We start from the raw sequence: 19097 nt of genomic DNA on the forward strand, positions 1-19097 counted from the left end.
AGGATGTAAAAGCCAGCGTTGTTGGATATTATGGCATGGATTGGCTTGAGTTATCATTATGTTGTCATGAGGGTTATAAGGGGGCATGTAGTGGGTGAGAGCATGAGTTGAAAGGAGGCATGATGTGGTATGAAGACTATGTGCAGGGGGTGATGAGATGAAAGGTGAGTGGTACACATCAAGATTTAAGGAAACAACTGCTAGTTGACCAAAGACCAGACTTGTAAATATCCTGCTTTGGCACTTGGCCATTTTCCACTACTCGTCACCAATCCTGGAGCAAAAACCAGATTTCAACTGGGTGTTTCATCCAGAGGCAAGCACAGTGAGTCAGGAAATTTTCTGATACATACTACCGTCCTCTGGAGCAAATATTGGACTCAAGGATCCAACTATGTAGATTTATTGTTCAAACAATAATGCATACAATGAACTGTTACACACAGTCAAGGCAACAAACTGTGATATTCATGTGAGGATATAGTTTATTATATCAGATATTAACTGTGCTGCATAAGTCTGGAAGGAATTAATGTAGAAAAATGTCCCAAGGTGTCTCATGGGCAAAAAAAAGGATATTGAATGAAGAAACAGGATTTTAGGAGGACTGAGCAAGCATTTGGCGCATGAAGTGCATTTTAATGAGGTTCTAAATTAAGATTAGAAAGGCATCTGGGATGCTTGCCTTTATTAGTTAGGCATTGAATAGAAGAGCGAGGAATTATGGTGGAGCTGTACATACTGTTAGGTCACTGCTGGAATATTGTGAGCAGTTTTGGTCATCATACTCAATGAAGGATGTCTCTGTTGTGGAGAGAGATTCAGCTATGAAGAGAGAGTAAACAGGCTGGAATTCATTTCCTGAGAAATGAGAATTGAATTTAATGATTTATTATATTTTACAGTGAAGAAAATATTAAAATAGTGAAAATCTTCAAATGTTGCCACAACTCTGTGCCATTTTGAATAGTTTAAGAATAAAATGATATAACTGGAAGAGAGCCTATCTTTGTTCCGCAGCCTCCTCCATGAGCCCTGAGCCAGCTCCCCAGCGACACCTGTGCTACCATCTCTCCTCCAATGCCATCTGTACCAGACCCACCAACGTTGGAGTCGTCATTCTTTAGGCGCCATCTCTTCGCTGCTTGGCCTGCCTCACCGACGCCCGAGTCCCATGCTGAACCCACACTCAGCCCCACAACCCAAGTCCCTATCTCCATTGCTGCTGCCACCCCTCACCGATAACCAGGTGCAACTGCACCCTGATGTCCCTGGCTCTGCTGCCAGGCCAGACCGCCACAGTACCAAGTGTCCTGCTCCGGCTGCCCCCCTCTGAGATGTTGCCTGCCATCTTGAAGAGTCTGTTGCCACTGCTGTCACCTCTGACCCCCGGGAGGCTGCTGCCACTGCACGTATGCCCGACTTTTGCTGCCGTGCCAGTGCCACTGACTAACCCGCCAAAGAAAAGAGAAATGAAAGATAAAAAGCAGAAAAGAAAGAAAGATGATAGGGGTGGATCAGGCCTGGGTAAGAGCCTGCACACAGTCCTGCTGCTCCACTGCCATCTTGGAACCAGAGGGCTGAGGGGAACCTGTTTGAGGTGTACAAAGTTATGAGGGGCAGAGATAGGATTGATAAGGAGAAACATTTTAGTAGAGAGGTCAATAAGTAGAGGAAACAGTTTTAAGGTAAGGAGCAGAAGGTTTAGAGGGGATTTTAGAGAAAAAATTTCACCAAGAGGTTGCTGGGTATCTGGAACTCACTGCCTAATAGAGTGCAAGAGGCGAGATCTTGCAAGACATTCAAGAAGCACTTGGATGAATACTTGAAACCCCGTAGCGTGGGGTGGAGGTGGACCAAAGCATTTACAGAAGGATTTCCAGAACATTTTGAAGAAAAGGATGGGAGCAGAGACATCTGCTGCATTTGTGAAATTTTAGCTGAGTCATTGAAACTTTCCACTTTGCTTCCTGCTGTTAGGTTTGTTTGACCTGTGGTGATCATGGCTCCCGGAAAAGGCGTGTTGCAGTAAAGTCAGATCAGAAACTATGTTTTGAAGCAAAGGGTCAGGATATAGACCTTTCTCACTATTCCTATTTAAGAGTAGTTTAAAATTGCATTGAAACTGGTGAAGGTGATTATTATTTTATCCTCTGCTGTATAATTAAATTTTAGAAGTTTTTGTACTATCCAAACAGAGTTTGTGCAGGATCCTTTGGGAGCAGGACATATTTCCATTAAGATCACAGAAGGAGGGGAAACTCTCTCATCAATTATTTTCACTGATCATTGACGTTATAAATGAGCAACTGAAGAGAAAAGGACAGGAACATAAGTGTACAATAATGAGCAGAGAACCTGATCTTAGAGTTGCACCACTGTTTGCAAGCAGAGTCAAACTCACCAAAGTTCCTTAGACAGTACCTTCCAAATCCATGATCACTTTCTTCTAGAAGTTCATGGGCAACAGGTACATGGGAACACCACAATCTATAAGTTCCCCTCCAATACATTCAACATTCCAATTTCGAAATATATCACCATTCCTTTAGTGTCACTAGGTCAAAATCCTGGAACTCTCTCCCCAACAGTATTATAGGTGTATCTACATTAAATGGACTGTAGTAGTTCAAGAAGACAGTTCACCTTCTCCAGGGCAATTAGGGATGGCATTAAATGCTGGCAGCCACATGCCAGGAGTAAATTAGTTAAAAATCTGTTGGTGAAATTTTGTCCGCATGTCCATCAGAATCTGAGCATCAAAAGCCCTGTTCAACAAGTTCAGTTGTGTTCCATAAACTGACGAAAATTATATGTACAATAGTACATCACTGTCTAATGGTTATTTGAATCACTCAATGAATACTGCCACCTCATCCTGACATGCAGTGTTTGTAAGGTGACAATAAATTATTTGTAAAAGTAAAACAGTTGATAACTGGTGAAATTTGAAAGTAACATACCAGGGATTGATTTTGTTTGTCGCCCTTGATCTCCAGAATAGAGAGTCAAAATCCTGCCGAATACATTCCCATAGCATCAGGCTGGTACCTTGGCCACGTTTATTTGTACTGACCACAAACTTGTCAAGGTACGGCATTCCATTCAGGACAGGTTCTCTGGTGATAATTGCAGCAGCGCTGTACCTGTGGCAACATGGACAGAATATAGTTGCTGTTCAAAACCTATTCCTAAGTTGTTAATTATTAAAGCTAATCATGACAATTCTGTTTCAACTTTGACTATAAAGAACAAAGAAATAGGAGCAGGAGTAGATTCTATGGCCCAGTAAGCCTGCTCCACTATTTGGGACAATTCTCACTGATCTTTGGCCTCAACTCCACTTTCCTGCCTGCTTCCCATATCCCTTGATACACAGAGACCAAACATCTGTCCACCTTAGCCTTAATGTAATCAATGATGCATCATCCAGGGAACGGTGGAGCAGAAAATTCTGAAGGTACCCAACCCTCAGAGTGAAGACATATCTGTTCATCTAATCCGGAGAAATATCTGTAATTCCCTATTGATCATAAACACCTTGCATGGAAAATATGTCACATTGTGCCTAAACACATTGAACAATTGTATTTCAGCTATAGAGACGACCACAGCCTGACTTCACCGATCAACTTCATGGGGTTAGCGTGACATGTTTCTCAAAAAGGTTAGCCATAGAAGCAGCTGTCTTGTTTTGCTTTGCATAAGCCAACTCATTCTTTATCCAATTTTCTCCCCTTCTAAGTTTTGCACGATCATATAACTAACAGTTATGAGGGTCCGGAGAGAAGACATCTTTTAACTTTGTCAAAGCTTGCAAGTTGAATTATTCCTCCCTGCTATTAAGTAGGAGGAATCAAATTTATTCCACCCACAAGGACAGACTTTATTATGTGCCGGGTTACTCGGTTTCAGTTGCATTGATAAGAAGAGGTGGGGAGGGAAGGTGAGGTGCTGGGAAAGCAGTTAGACTTTGCATTCCTGATCACTGCAGGAAAGTATGCACACACGAGTATCAGCTTGAGGATGATATTGGAATCAGTTTACAGTATCACCTCACATCAATCAACAATGAGATGTCCTAAGCTCAGGGAGCAAGTTATGTTTTAAGATTAATGCATTTTAGATGTGGTGAAATAATAAGTTTCTTTTGAAGTAAGAAGATCTCGTTCTCTCCGTTTGGGAAATGTCATATATATATATGGAGTATTGAATTTCACTGAGTTTTTCTTAGCACACCTTCATTCTGCCCATGTTTTGAACTTGTGTCACTTTCCAAAAGTCTTGAAGTCAATTGAAGGTAGATGTAACTCTCTTCAATTATTTAACTGTTGAGATGAGAAAAAGCACTGCAAAGTGAATTTAGAATTTCTAAATCCAGCAGCAATCAAACAGAAACTGAAAGGCTTACCCTTCTGATAAATAAATAGAATGGAGCCTGGGATTCAGTACTGAAATGTAGTCCTTGTGTAGATCTTTTCCGAAAGATTTATTTATGAGTGATATTAGACGGGTTGTGTCTATTTCATCGAGACTTGTGTATCTGCGGATGGGTTCAGCATTTTTGAATAGTGTACCAGCTCCTGTAATAAATTAAAAATGAATATTCACATTCATCATCTCTGATCTGTCAGAGAGCTAGTATTTCCAGTGATTTGTAAGTATTATATACTCCTGTTAAGGTACACTTCCACAGGTATCACTGGGTAGTCTCTGCAGCTCACCAAACGAGCTTCTCTTCATAAATCAAACCTAATCCTTTCACCCATCCACATTTTCAGAGGATGTTGCTGGACAGCAAACAATACAAACTCTGGTCAATTCTCCCTTTTCTAACTTGGAGCACTGGCATCCCTAGCCAGTATAATCAATTAATTTTCACTGACTGCAGATTAAACCTGATATTTTCTGATGTACATGCTGAATAAGCTGCTGAGACATTGGAGAAGGTAGTGAAAACAGCTTGAACAACCCATGAAACTTAATTCTATTTATGCATTTATTTCAAATTCAGTATTTTGTCCTGATTTTATTTATTTGTTCATGAGATGTGGGTTTATTGGCTAAGCCAACATTTATTTCCCATCCCTGACTGTTCCTGAAGAATGTGTTGGTGAACTGTTCCTTGAATTGTTGCAGCCCTTGGTAGAGAAGCCCACAGTGCTGTTAGGAAAGGAGTTCCAGGATTTTGATCCAGCGACAATGAAGGAATAAGGATATTGTTTCAAGTCAGGAGCAAAAACAGAAGTTGCTGGAAACGCTCAGCAGGTCTGGCAGCATCTGTGAAGAAAAAATCAGAGTTAACATTTCGGGTCTGGTGACCATTCCTCAGAGGAAGTGTCTGGGGAAGGGTCACCGGACCTGAAACGCTAACTCTGATTTTTTTCTTCACAGATGTTGCCAGACCTGCTGAGTTTTTCCAGCAACTTCTGTTTTTGTCCCTGATTTACAGCATCCACAGTTCTTTTCGTTTTTGTTTCAAGTCAGTTTGGTGTATGAGTTAGATGGGAACTTGCAGATTCCCATGCATCTGCTGTCCTTATCTTTTGAAGTTGCGTTTGGAAGATGCTGTTGATAGGGCTTTAGTAAGTTGCTGTAGTGCATCCTGTGGACACTGTACTGCTACCACTGTGCATCTGCAGTGAAAGGAGTGAATTTTCAAGCTAGTCATATCAATCAAAATGACTTCTTTCTCCAGGATGATGTTGAGTTCATTGAATGTTGTTGGAGCTGTGTCCATCCAGGCAAATAGAATATTTTCTATCACGCTTCTGACTGCTGCCTTGTAGATGGTTGACATGCTTTGCAGAAACTGGAACTGAGTTACTCCCCACAGACTTCTCAGCCCGATCCGCTCTTGCAGCCAGTGCTTATATGCTGGTCCAGTTCGGGGATTTAGCCCTTGACTGACAAGGGGCAATTGTTAGGTTCTCTCTTATTGAAGATGGTCATTGCCTAGCACTTCTGTAGGGTGAATGTTATTTGTCACTTAAAGCCCCAGCCTAGGTGTTATCCACGTCTTGCTGCATATATACTTGTATTGTTTCAGTTTTTGAGTTGTTGTGAATGGTTCTGAACACTGTGCAATCATCAGTGAACATACACACTTTGGACCTTATGATGATCGATTTAAGTCATCCTGGCCTCCAAATTTGAAAAGGTCTCTTCTTAGTTTAGCTGCTGACTGGTGAATAAACCCAGCACCATCACTTTATTTTACTTGTTATTGCATATACTGAGATAGAATGAAAAGCTTTGTGTTATAGGCAGATCATAGTAAGCAAAAGATGTACAGACCAAAAGAAGACTTAGACAGAGGCACACAGGTTACATTGCGCAGGGAGTGCACTAGGCAAGATCAACATCAGCAAGATCAGCATTATTTGAGTCTAGAGACAGTCTGATAATGGCTGGGAAGAAGCTGTTCCTGAACCTGCTCAAGCAGGTGTTCAGGCTTCTGTATCTTCTGCCTGACGGAAGAGGTTGTAGGTGGTCATTACCAGGTGCGATGGGTCTTTGATGATGTTGGCCGTCTTTCTGCAGCAGCAAGCCATGTAAGTGGAGTCCATGGATAGAAGGTTGGCTTCTGTGATGGTCTGGACTGTGCACACCACATTCTGTAGTTTCTTACGGTCCTGGGCAGAGCAGTTGCCATACCAGGCTGTTATGTGCCTAGGCAGTATGCTTTCAGTGGTGTATCTGTAGAAGTTGGTGAGGGACCTTATGGACATGCCAAATTTCCTGAGCCGCTTGAGGAAGAACAGGTGTTGTTGTGTCTTTTTGACTGTCGCATTTATGTGGGAAGTCCAGGACAGGTTGTTGGATTTGTTACCACTGGTAACCATGATACGCCCAATTTCATAGATACTCAAGTTCGAGTTGTGTGTGTTATCCATGAGACTTCATAATTCAAGCCTGTGCAGCCGATGGCAACTCACCCACCCTGCTCTTGTACTCTATGCTCCTTTTAATAAAGCCAAGAACACTGCCCTGCTTTATTTACTGTTCTCTTCACCTGTTCCTGCCATCCTCAAAGATCTGCGTACATATATACCCAGGCCCCTCTGCTCCTGCACTCCCTTTAGATTTGTATCTCCTATTTTATGTTGTCTTTCTGGGTTCCTCCAACCAGTGCGTCAGATGCAGATCACACAAAATCACAATATAATTAGGGACAATCAGTTCTATGAAGGGCATTTTTTAAAATATTTCAAAATAGTAACAGACTCCCTTTAAAAAGATCAGAAGGGACACATGAAATAAACATTTCATTTAATAAAATATCAATAAATAGTACATTTCACACATAATAAGGGATGCTACATAGCATTTGCAGTACAGGAGCAGGTCATTTAAACTTTGACATTAATATGGGTGCATGCCCCCCATGAATTCCCTTCCAGTTTACTCCATCGCACCCATTAAAATATCCTTCTATTTTCTTCCTGATGCTCTATCTAGATTTACCATTTCTCATCTTTGCTATTTGCCTCATGTAATCCATGTAACATGTTCCCTAATCTAGCCACTGAGTGAAGAGCTTTCTCCATTTCTTCTTCGGATTTATTTGTGACTATCAAATTAAACCCCTTCATAATTTGAATGACCTCTATTAGCTCAGCTCTCGATCTTCTCAGCCTCAACTTTTTCAGTCTTTTCTGGTATTTCTAACCTTGCTGTTCTGGAGTCTTCCTTGTAAATGGTTTTTTGCACTATCTCCAGTGCCTCTGTATCTTTTTTTTCCAAAAATCAAAAGTAAATCTGTCTTCAGAATCCCTGTAAATTTAACGGGCAGTTCCAGGCTTGGGAAGCGAGGTGGCTAGTTGAAGTAAGTCGTGTGTGAGGTCAAAAACTAAGCTCTCAACAGTGGGCTGAAACTGAGTTTTCAGAACTTTAAATTACCTGAGGGCAAGTGTCAGGAAGCCCATTGGTATGTATTTGCATGTTATGCTTACCGACCAGAATTAACTTGCCCTTCCCCATTAAATTTGCTGCAAGCGATCAATATACATTTTCAGTCAGGAGTCTGAAGACAAGTGGCATGCAGCAGGTAATATACTGGACTGGCTCAACCACTTCTTTGGGCACCCTTACTGATGTCAGGCCATCGTTGAGATTGTGCATCAGTAGTTGCATGAGGCACATTGGGTGATCGGGGTGGTGGATGCTGGAGTGCAATGGGCGCAGGTCAAGCAGGCTGGCCAATGGAGGCAGTCTGTCTGCGGAAGGGAGGAAGGGCCAGAATAGTGAGCTGCAGGAGTCCATTGAGAGGCTGGGTGTTGCCCTTGGCTTGTCCAGATGCCCTTTTATATGTGGTGCCAGGAACTCTAACCCTTTAAGGTAATGGCAGGGCATCAACCTTTTTCCCATCCCTGCCACAAGATTTGCTGTGTTCCTCAAACATGTGTATGTAATGAGCTGAGAACCAACTAATTGTGTGAGAAAAGCTGACCCAGCCCCAAGTGGAAGAGACGCTCACTTCTATGCATGTGTTGAATTTAAATTCCCTATCAGAAGTTTCCACCCAATATAACTTGTCTTCTTTTGAATTTTATTCCTCTATAAATGAATCCCAATGTTTGATTTGCATCTTATAGCTTTGTTAATGGACATTGATATTTTAAGGATCTGTAAATCTGTATCCTACTTTCTTTTGAACCTCTACCCTATGTTGACTATTTTCCAAGACTTTCCTTCTTTCTCTTATTATTGCATCATCTTCCACACATTTGTATTGAAAATCATTTGCTATTTACTTGTCCATTCTGCACATTTAACACCGTATTAGCCTTCCTCAATGTCATCCAAAAACTCAACTTGAATTCACCCAAGTTCAACGAGAAGCATAACAATAGAAACAAAATATTAAACTTCCTTTAACATTAACAAAATCTGGTTATGCATATGGAAGAGAAGACTATCTGGGTATTCTGATTAAACAAATGGGGAAGGGTGATTATTTGCATGCCAGTATAGAAAATGGACTTTCTATACAGAAACTTGCTCCGTTGCTTAGGCCTAGCCTCGTTATGGAGGGTATCACAACCTGATAATGTCATTGTTGTAAAAGAGCTTACACAGCAAATACACAATGTCCAGATCTTGTGTCCTTGCTCCATTACCTCTCCCAAGTTGTTTTTTGGCTATGAAATCAGTTAGTTTATGCTCTGATTGTTTTCTACCGTCACCCACTTGATATTCTGTGCTATTCACAAGTGGGCATTCTCCCCTAGAGGCAACTTCTCCAATTGCCTTCTGGGTAATTGGCTATTGGACTCCCAGAAGGACTGGAGTGCATGCCTTCATGGTCCACAAAAGCCAAGGTTCATCTGAGAATATACAATTGTCAGAATAAGGGTTTATAAACTGGTGAAAGGTCAACAATAGTTAAACAAGTATTACAGTCATAAAATACAAGAATATGCATTAAGAATATCTATGAACTAGGAAGTGAAATGACCATGTCAAGTTGATTTCACATTACTTTTGTGATTAGATAATAATGGATTTGTTGTAGCACACTTAGCAGAATTTAATCCAATAGATGTTTGGATCTCTTCTCATTACGTGTCAAATTCATTCTTCATTCAGTAAACTTTGAGGATACAACTCCACGATTGAGGTATTTACTTTCTTCTTTCTTAATGCCAAATCACCATCAGTCCATCTACCCATCTACCCCTTTAAGCATTGCAAAATGTACATTCTCCCTTACTGTGTTGCCCTGATAGTCTATCTGGCCAACTGAAACCTAGAGCCATAAGGAATGAGGTTAAACTCAGCAACAAAGGAATCATGTTTAATTTTCTTTAAGAAAATATTTGAATGTACTATTGCACCACTTGTTATCACTTGTGAAAAAGTGTAATCTGGAAATGCAGAATTTTTGGTGGTAAATTGTTACTTTGGAGCAGAAATTGCCAAAAATATGCTGATGGTCCACATAGGATGATCTCCTTTGCCCTCAATATTTACGAGTAGACTGCATCATTCTGATTTAGAAATAGTTGCAAATACAATAGTGCAATAAATCTATTTGGTGACCCATAAAAATAAGACAGCACCATCACCCACGGTCCAGTGGCAGGTTGAAGATGCCTTGAACCTATAAAGCGAAGCTGGTGGGTATGGTGCACACAGAACCACTGAATCTGTAGCCTGGAAGGAATGCATTGGGGCGGCTACTGATCTGTGACAAAATGATCTTGACAGACTGCCCAAAATTATTTAGCAGTTTCAAGACGAGTCAACAAAAAAAAAACTGGTTCTCAGAACTAAAAAGTGCTCATAAAGGCTGCACAGAAAATGCAAAAAAAAACAAGGAAATTGGAGTGTTTAATCTTATTCACAATATTTATAGTACTGAAGTAATAGTCCTATGAATTTTTGCTCCCAGTGTGGAGATTCAGCATAGGAGCAGAAACATTTCTAATTTCCCCCAAGATCTGTTACTTAAAATCGAGTAACATAAAATGATGTTTATTTCCATGTACCATGGTGATGTAATATTCGAACATTATGTATGTTTCATATGGCATCTTAATCTGTTTAAAATACCTTGAATCCAGCTTGAGTCTATTCATAATTTCTCTTGCTACATGTGGCGTTTTTGAACTTTCAATTGCAAATTTCCTGCTTTTCTGAAGTCTCTTCAATTTTTGGTACTCTGCAAAACTGCTGTCTATAATTTGAGACATTTTTAACCACTGTTCATCAGTTCTAGTAGTTCATTGGAAATATCCTAAAGGAAAAATGTCTTTGGTCTCAGGTTTCTCTTCAAGTCCATTCCTAGGGATCTTCATAAAGAAACTCGCTCTATGACTTAATGCTGGTCACATCTGTTGACCCATCCTACTACAAGGCAGCAAAACTCTTGTTATTAGTGGCAGCCCCCATGTCTTCAAACTGTGCCTATGTTCTGGAAAACTGTTTGCACACATTTTTGTTCCCACTTTCAAAATCTCCAAAGTTTTCTTAATGGATCTTCCCTGTCCACTTCTGAGGAAGACGTCATTAAGCATTTTCCATGTAAAGATATGTACACAACAATGTGGTTTTCTGCTTACACTACGTATGCATATGCTGTAGGTAATAGGCCACAAGAACAGGAACCTGTGATGAAATTACTGAGATGTAGCTATATTGAAGTATCAATTGTTTCACCATTCAATTAGATCATGGCTGATTTGTACCTTAGCTCAATATATCTCCATATGTATTAATAACAATATAGCTCCATAACTCTCGATACTCATACCCAACAAAAATCTATATAACTCAGTCTTCAACAGTTCAATTGACCCAGCATCTTCAGTCTTTTGGGGTAGGGAATTTCAAATTTCTGCTCTGACAGAAATGTTTTCCCAGTTTCATTTTTAAATCGTTTACCTTAAATCTTGAGATTAAGTCCCCTGTTTGAATTTTTCCACAAGATAAAATAGTTTTCTGTATCTACTCGACAAAATAAATCCCCTTGTTGTTTTAAAGACCTTGATTAAATGAATGGAATACAAACCAAGCTTATACAATCTAACCACAAAATTTAATACTTCAAACACTGATATAATCCTGGTGAACTTCACTGAGCCACTCCAATCCTTCCTGGGATAGGGTACACTGAAACTCAGGTTCCCGATGGGGTTGGACCAAAATTCTATAATAAATGAAGCATCAGTTCTCATTCTTGTACTCCACTATCTTCATATAAAATGACAACATTCTGTTAGCCTTTTATTTATGCATACCTACATTTTTCCCTAACTAAAAGAAGTGCTTTCTTCTCTCTTTCCATGGCAATAATATCATCTTCTCACCCCAGTTGTTTCTTTTCCAAAACAATGGCCTCCTCCATCTGGCATCTTGTCCTATCCAATTTGGTTTTGAAATTTAAAAAAGTAACTGATAATTCCATGACAAGTCATTAACATTCATCACATTGAACATCTTCAGTGCACACAATATTGTGTCTTTTCAAACTGCAGTGGTTGCTTCACTATATGTTGATCTCATCTGTTTTGCTTCAGCAATTAAAGTCTTGTTTCTATCAATTAATCAAAAGTCACAATTTCTTTGTGCTTCTCAGTCACTACTTTCCTACAATGATACCAATATTATTCTTTTCCACCTATGCTTGACTATACTATCTCAAACTAATCTTGCATATCATTTCTATTGTTAAAAAAAATCTCCACAAACTCATGGATATTCTTTTGTGCCAAACACTCTTTCCACCTCCCTTCCCCGCCCTAAGAACATCAACTTGTATTTATTTTGCATCTTTAATATAGTCGAAGGTGCCAAGGTTTTTCACAGGTAAGTTGTGAGAAAGTGTTTGGCATTAAGCTGCTAAAGAAAATGCTAGGACAGATAGCCAATTGGTTCAAGAGGAGAGATTTTGAAATTTCTCTCAATAGGTAGAAAAGGTGGAGATTTTAAGGAGGGAATTCCAGAGTTTAGCACCAGAATGCTGAGGGAAGGTGACATGGTGACAGCAGCAGAAAGTTGGGATTTACAAAACAGAAGTGCAGAAGCACAGTTCTTGGAGGAAGTTACAGAAATAGAGAGGGGCGAGCTCATGGATAGATTTGAACACAAGAATGAGAATTTGGAAGATGAGATTGTTATGGGATTGGGAACAAATGTAGTTCAATGAGCACTGGAGTGATCTGTCCTCTATATCGAGTAAGACCATACAAAATTTGAAAACTTTCTCAGTCTGTGGAGACTCTTAAAGCACTTTTGTTCTGCATCAGGACAGGTTGCAGAAAAGAATTTATGATATCATTGGATATCCTTTTGAACTTGTGCCTTCCAATCACACACTTTCTCCATGTTGCATCACAACTTCACACTACTTATCAATGACATGCTGGTCATTGATCCCCTGACCTCTTTTCTCATGTTTATCCCAAGCTTCAAACTTACTTACCTCCTCTCTGTAATATCAGTGTTGAAATCATGACATGTCTAGCTTTAATTACTTTTGTAGGACATAAAAGTTGATATTCACTAGCCAGAAGTTTCGTTTCTGTCAACTGCATGCAAGCTTTTATAGCAAATGCACCATAATTTAACCTCTGCTTGTTAATTTATCTCATGCTTTCCTCAATTTTTTTTAAACTGGTAGCTTCCTGCATAGCGAACTCGTATATTTCACAGACACTGGACCAATCAACTTCTCCCAGCCCCCTACGTCGTCATTTGCTCTGATGCAGTTATCAGCAGTTGCCATTATATGGCCACTCTCCAAATACACACTTCAAACAGACATTATATGAGCAGAGCTAATCAGAGCAGGAGGGAGTTTATGTGAAGTACAAACTCAGTGATCCATTTTTGTTGATTCTATGTACTCCTAAATAATTTGTTGCACATTATGCAACAAATACTAGATCTATACAAAGATAGGATGTGATTATTACGTACACAGCTCACAGCATGACACTCCCCTGATTGACCAACTCTGAAATTTCCAATTTGTAATACATATAAATATCTAGTATGTGACAATTTTGAAGGATAGGATGGTACCTCTATGACTGAAGAGCTCTGCGAGTATGGTGTTGGCAGAAGTGATGACTGCAGATGACTCTGATGGTATGTGATTGAGGAGATCCATGATCACTTTTGCTTTCTCTTCCTCTTTTTGACTAATCCAGTTGGCATTTGAAAGAAGATCTAGATCAGATGGAAGATTGATCTGTCCCACAACCTGTACCATGCAAAAACAATGCTTATCAATTGTTGAGGAACTTGCTGAAATGGAGAACCATAGACATAGGTCCCAGCTCACGCAGAATTTGGCTTGAGAGCTGCAAATGAATCCTGCATTATGGTATGGATAGATCAGGGAATATTATTCTGCAGTGATTGCCTTATTTTATCTTTATGTTTTGCAATGTGATTGTCAACTTGAACCTGCTGTTTGTTTTTTTTCAAAAAAATTGTAGATACCAAGTCTCTTTGGGAGGACTAAATTCCAAATTTCTTTTACAAAATAGACTGCCATGAAGACAGGCCAGTAGATTTATATTAGGTGAAGAAAATTAGGAGTAAGAAAAATTAAATATCTAGGTTTTGCATAGCTCATCTGTTTAGAGGAGAAATTTGGTGTCACCCTCAGACTAGACAAATACTCCTCGTCTTCACTCAAGATATTCATAACAGAGAGGTTCAAGATCACAAAGCAAAGGGACTGACTATTAAGGTTAAAATATGAGACAAAGTGTTTCATGAGATTCAGGAATAATAAACAGGACTTTTGAAACTTATTTCTAAACATAACAATCAATCAACTTGAATGTACTAGACTGAGCCTTTCATTGGGTTGGAACCATTCCGAAATATTTAATGCATGCAACTTGCTGATTAAGGTCCAATTTTGAGACAGGTTTCCTTCAAACAACTTCTACTTTCCAGGAGGCATGTTGGAACTAGTACATTGTTCCGCTTTTGTTTTAGACACACCAAAGAGAGTTTAGCAGGTATTCTGGTGGGGCTCTTAGAAACCACAGAACTTTAAAATGGTTCCTAGTGAACTGAACAAGCCATGTGTCAGTTTGAAGTTCTCAGGATTTGCTTCCTCAAGAATTGGAAATTTCAAAGCATTGTGGTGAAATTATGCACAGACTGGTCCAATTATACCTTTCACCGTCTCTGTACTCACGGAACCAATTCAATTCCACCGATCACAGCATTTTGGAGCTTCCTACTAATTGTACTATACTTACCCTACTTATACTATATCCTATTAGAAATTCTTGTGAATCTATTTTATGAGAAGTTTAAGTATTTGTGTCCATTTGACACCATGTTTATTGTGACAAGTTTTATCAGTAAGGAGCTTCATTTTTATGCAGTAAGCACAATTTTCCATAATCAGGTGTTCATTTTAACTTGAGGGAATATATGGGAAAGCCAGCATTGTAAGCTTACTCTTTGATTTAAGGTTTTAGCAAAGATTTGTAGCTTGGATTGTGGGTGAGGTTGTTGACTTGCCCGACGAGCTGGCTTGTTTTCATTCAGACGTTTCGTCACCATGCTAGGTAACATCATCAGTGTGGTGATAAAGTGATCGTTGTTCTACTCCGTTCAGAATTTATACTGTCCGGTCCGTTATGGTGAGGACTGTCATTTCCGGTTTTGTTCCGTATGGGTTTGTATGTGGGGTCCAATTTTATATGTTTGTTGATTGCCTTATGGGTGAGAACTGTGCCTCTGGGAATTCCTGTGCATGTCTATGTTTGGCTTGGGCTACCATAGTTACGTTGTCCCAGTTAAACTGATGGCCCCTTCATCGTCTGAATGTACTGATATTGGGAAAAGTTCCTCGTGTCATTTTGCTGCCAGCTAATATTCTGATGGCTAGTTTCCTTTCTGTCTGTCCAGTGAAATGCTTGTGGCAGTCGTTGCATGGTATTTTGTAAACTACGTTGGTTCTGCATGTTGTGGGAATGCCAAAAACATTACATCGGACAGACAGGAAGGAAACTAGCCATCGGAATACATGAACATCAGCTAGCAGCAAAACGACACCACAAACTTTCCTTAACATCAGTACACTCAGACAATGAAGGCCATCAGTTTACCTAGGACAACGTAACTATAGTAGCCCAAGCCAAACATAGACATGCACAGGAATTCCTAGAGGCATGGTTTTCAACCTATAATGCAATCAACAAACATATGGAATTGGACCCCATATACAAACCCATACAGAATAAAACCGGAAATGACAGTACTCGCTATAATGGACCGGACAGTATAAATTCCAAGCAGAGTAGAACAACGTCGCTTCGTCGGAGGCCTCACTGATGATGTCACCGAGCATCGTGACAATGTCTGAACGAAAACAAGCCAGCTCGGCGAGCAAGCCAACAACCTCACCCTTTGATTCATGATTTACATTACATAATGTATAGTTTCAAAAAAAAAACTTTGAAAATGATATGCAACAGTCCAGTGACCAATATGCATTTGATAGGATATACAAAATAAGGCAGATTGATCAGGGTTACAAAGCTAAATATTAGTGGTCTTGTGTATGACAAAGCAGCAAATCATTGAGACATAAGCCTTCATTTTGTAACAGCACTATATTGCATCTGCTCAAAAATCCAACACAATGATATCTCAACCATGCACATTTCATGCACAGTGCTGCCTTAGCCAAGTGCACAGCAATAACATCCACTTTGTTTGCTTGTACTAGCAGCCTGATCTCCAGAAGAACAACTGTTATGTTCTACACATCCTACCTGACTACGACAATAAGCAGTACCAAACCAAACATATGGGTACACATCAAATATGCATCACCAACTTAAATGACACAAAAGAATGTCAAAGGAATAGAAAACTAAATGACTTTAAAGGGCCATGTGAAAAGAGCACTTGTTGGTGATACAGCAATGGAGTGGCTTTCAATCAAATTCCTTGTAAATGAAAGTAGATGCATGTGAGTGATCGGTCTTTACTGATACAACCCTTATGTGATCAGTCACGGGTTAAGCTGTCATGAAGTTTGGGATTTGGTGTTACTACCCTACACTGTAGAGAGACTGCTCTCTTTGACTGTACTGTCTCCACTTATCATGTGCTGCACCTTGGTTTCTGCTTTTTGCAAGGGATATTATTGTCTGCCTGTCAGGAGTTTGAGCAAACTCTACTTTACACAATATTACACATAATGTGGATCTCTGTGATACAGCTCTGGGTACATTCTCTGTCTGTCTTGATAGCAAGTGACTGCTGATGCCTGTGTTTCGTCACCTTAATTCATCACCTTAAATTTATTCCATTGATTCCATTCTTCGGATTTGCGCATTTCTGGCAAGGTCAGAATTTGTTGTTCATTCCTAATTGTTCTTGAACTGAGTGGCTTGCTCAACCATTTAAGAGTCACTCAGATTGCTATGGGTTGGAGTCACATATAGGACAGACCAGGTAAGGATGGCAGATTTCCTTCCTTAAAAGGGTGTTAGTGAACCAGATGGATTTTTATGGTAATTGATAGCTTCCTGATTACCATCACTAAGTCTAGTTTTCAATTCCCAAATTATGAACTGAACTTAATTCCACCAGATGCCTTGGTGAAATGTAAACCAATATCCCCAGAGCATTAGCTGGGTCTCTGAATTACTATTCTGGTGAGATTACCACGACATTACCATCTCCCTTTCATTCAATTTTGGTGCCCCCCACCAAACTCACTTCCATAACAAAACCTCAATCCCTTACATCTAACATCAAATATTTGTGTTAAATAATTACTCCCATTTAAAAATGTGAACACTAACAATCATTCAACTTCAATGAAAATATTAGAAACTGATCATATCAACAGGTTGTCACCTGTAGCACACCTATTAGTAAAGTGGATGCAGCAAGAATCTTTTTTGTAAATATGAATTTTAGTGACTTATCTGCCTTCTACCAGCACATTGTGAACCTGAAAGAGCTGTGGTAGTTGGCGAGGTTGTGGGGGTGGGGAGAGTGTGAAATAGGAGGATGTGGAGAATGGATGCTGAGGGTGGGTGGTATGTACTACGTGTAGCCCTCTTAGAATCTTTCACATTTCAATAAATGGGACAACTTCTTCATCCCTGGAATCAACCTGGTGCACCTTGTCGGAACTGTTCCCAGTACTTTCTATAAAGATGACTTTTTTTTTAATAAAAGGGAAGCAGGTAGTCTCAACTAGAGAAAAGGAATCATGAGTGAATTAATAAAATTATTGGACTGCAGCCCTGTGTTTTCTCCATTAATTTAAGTCTTCTGTATATCACCACCTTGCTGAGGGGGGCGGGTGCAACACATTGGCAGGAAGCTTTGCCAGGTAGGAGACAAATGTGTGAGAATTGTGCAAGGTGACTGAACATGCAGTACAGCAAAAATTCATACGCTAATGAAGTGTTGCTACAACTGTTCAGGGAATTGATGAAGCCACATTTGCAATATTACGTACAGCTTTGGTCTCCCTCTTTTTTAAGGATGAGTGTATTTGCATTGGGGGTAGTCCAGAGAAGGTTCACTAGGTTGATAGCTGGGTTATCCCATGTGGAAATGTTGAATGTATACTCACTAGAGTTCAGCACAATGAGGGGTGAACTTATAGAAACACAAAAGGCTCAAAAGTAGCTTTACACAGTCAATGCTGAGAGGATGTTTTCCCATGTGGGGAATCTAGAAATAGAGGGGACAGTTTCAACGTTAGAAGTCTCACATTCAAGCCAGAGATGGGGAGAAGCTTCCTCTCAGGTCCTGAGTCTTTGGAATTTCCTACTTCAGGAGCAATAGAGGCTAGGTCATTGAAGCTGAATGAGATGGATTTCTGTTCTACAAGGGAATCAAGAGCTATGGCTTTGTGGGGGATGGTGGGTTGGGAGGAGAAGTTCCTTGCAGTCCCATTTCTGTTGTTTTGATGCTCTCTATGACTTTCCCTTTTCCCTCATGTTGGAATAGTTCGGTTTAATTTGCCTTCAAAGCTGTTGCTGATTGAATTCATTTTTGGCAATTACAACCCCCCAAGTGCAGCAGATTGGAGCCTCAGCACAATACAGAACTTGAACCAGTCTGGGAGCGTCATCAGTACCTGGTCTAACTTTTAAACAGTGACCTGTGAGAATTAGATTTACTGCCTGTAATTTTATGAAAGGCATTTAGCTCAAACGTTGGGATGATCTTGGATCCTTCTGAAGGAACTGAAATATTTACTTGTCAATTGCAACTGAAGTGTGACTATGGCAGATACACTGCTCAATAACTACTGAATGTAATCTGACTCTGCAGCACAGTTCCTACTTTAGTGCAGTGAGAGCCAAAAAGAAATCCTATCATTTATTAGGATCACACATCAATCAAACGCATCTTAACTTTCTCTACCAATCAGTAAATGTGTCTTACTGTCCGTTTACAAAGTCATTGAATGGGACCCACACAGAAAATGCCAGATAAACTCAGCAGGTCTGGCAGCATATGTGGAGTGAGGAACAGATAAGATTTTGAGATAGTAGGAACTGCAGATGCTGGAGAATCTGAGATAACAAGGTGTAGAGCTGGATGAACGCAGCAGGCCAAGCAGCATCAGAGGAGCAGGA

The 19097-nt window shown here is 40.0% G+C and overlaps 1 protein-coding gene across 1 annotated transcript in view; it reads right to left on the bottom strand.

The window, feature by feature from the left end:
* The window catches only part of nags (N-acetylglutamate synthase), an 80368-nt gene that overhangs the window by 9052 nt on the left and 52219 nt on the right, over nucleotides 1-19097 (bottom strand). The window contains exons 5-7 of the mRNA XM_048614411.1: nucleotides 13531-13711; nucleotides 4412-4583; nucleotides 2964-3146 (exon numbers count right to left, since the gene is read on the bottom strand). Of these exons, the coding sequence (XP_048470368.1) occupies nucleotides 2964-3146; nucleotides 4412-4583; nucleotides 13531-13711 (536 nt within the window). The remainder of the gene's footprint in view (nucleotides 1-2963; nucleotides 3147-4411; nucleotides 4584-13530; nucleotides 13712-19097) is intronic.

The sequence above is a fragment of the Rhincodon typus genome, chromosome 30 (assembly GCF_021869965.1).
Source record: "Rhincodon typus isolate 14 chromosome 30, sRhiTyp1.1, whole genome shotgun sequence".
NCBI lineage: Eukaryota > Metazoa > Chordata > Chondrichthyes > Orectolobiformes > Rhincodontidae > Rhincodon > Rhincodon typus.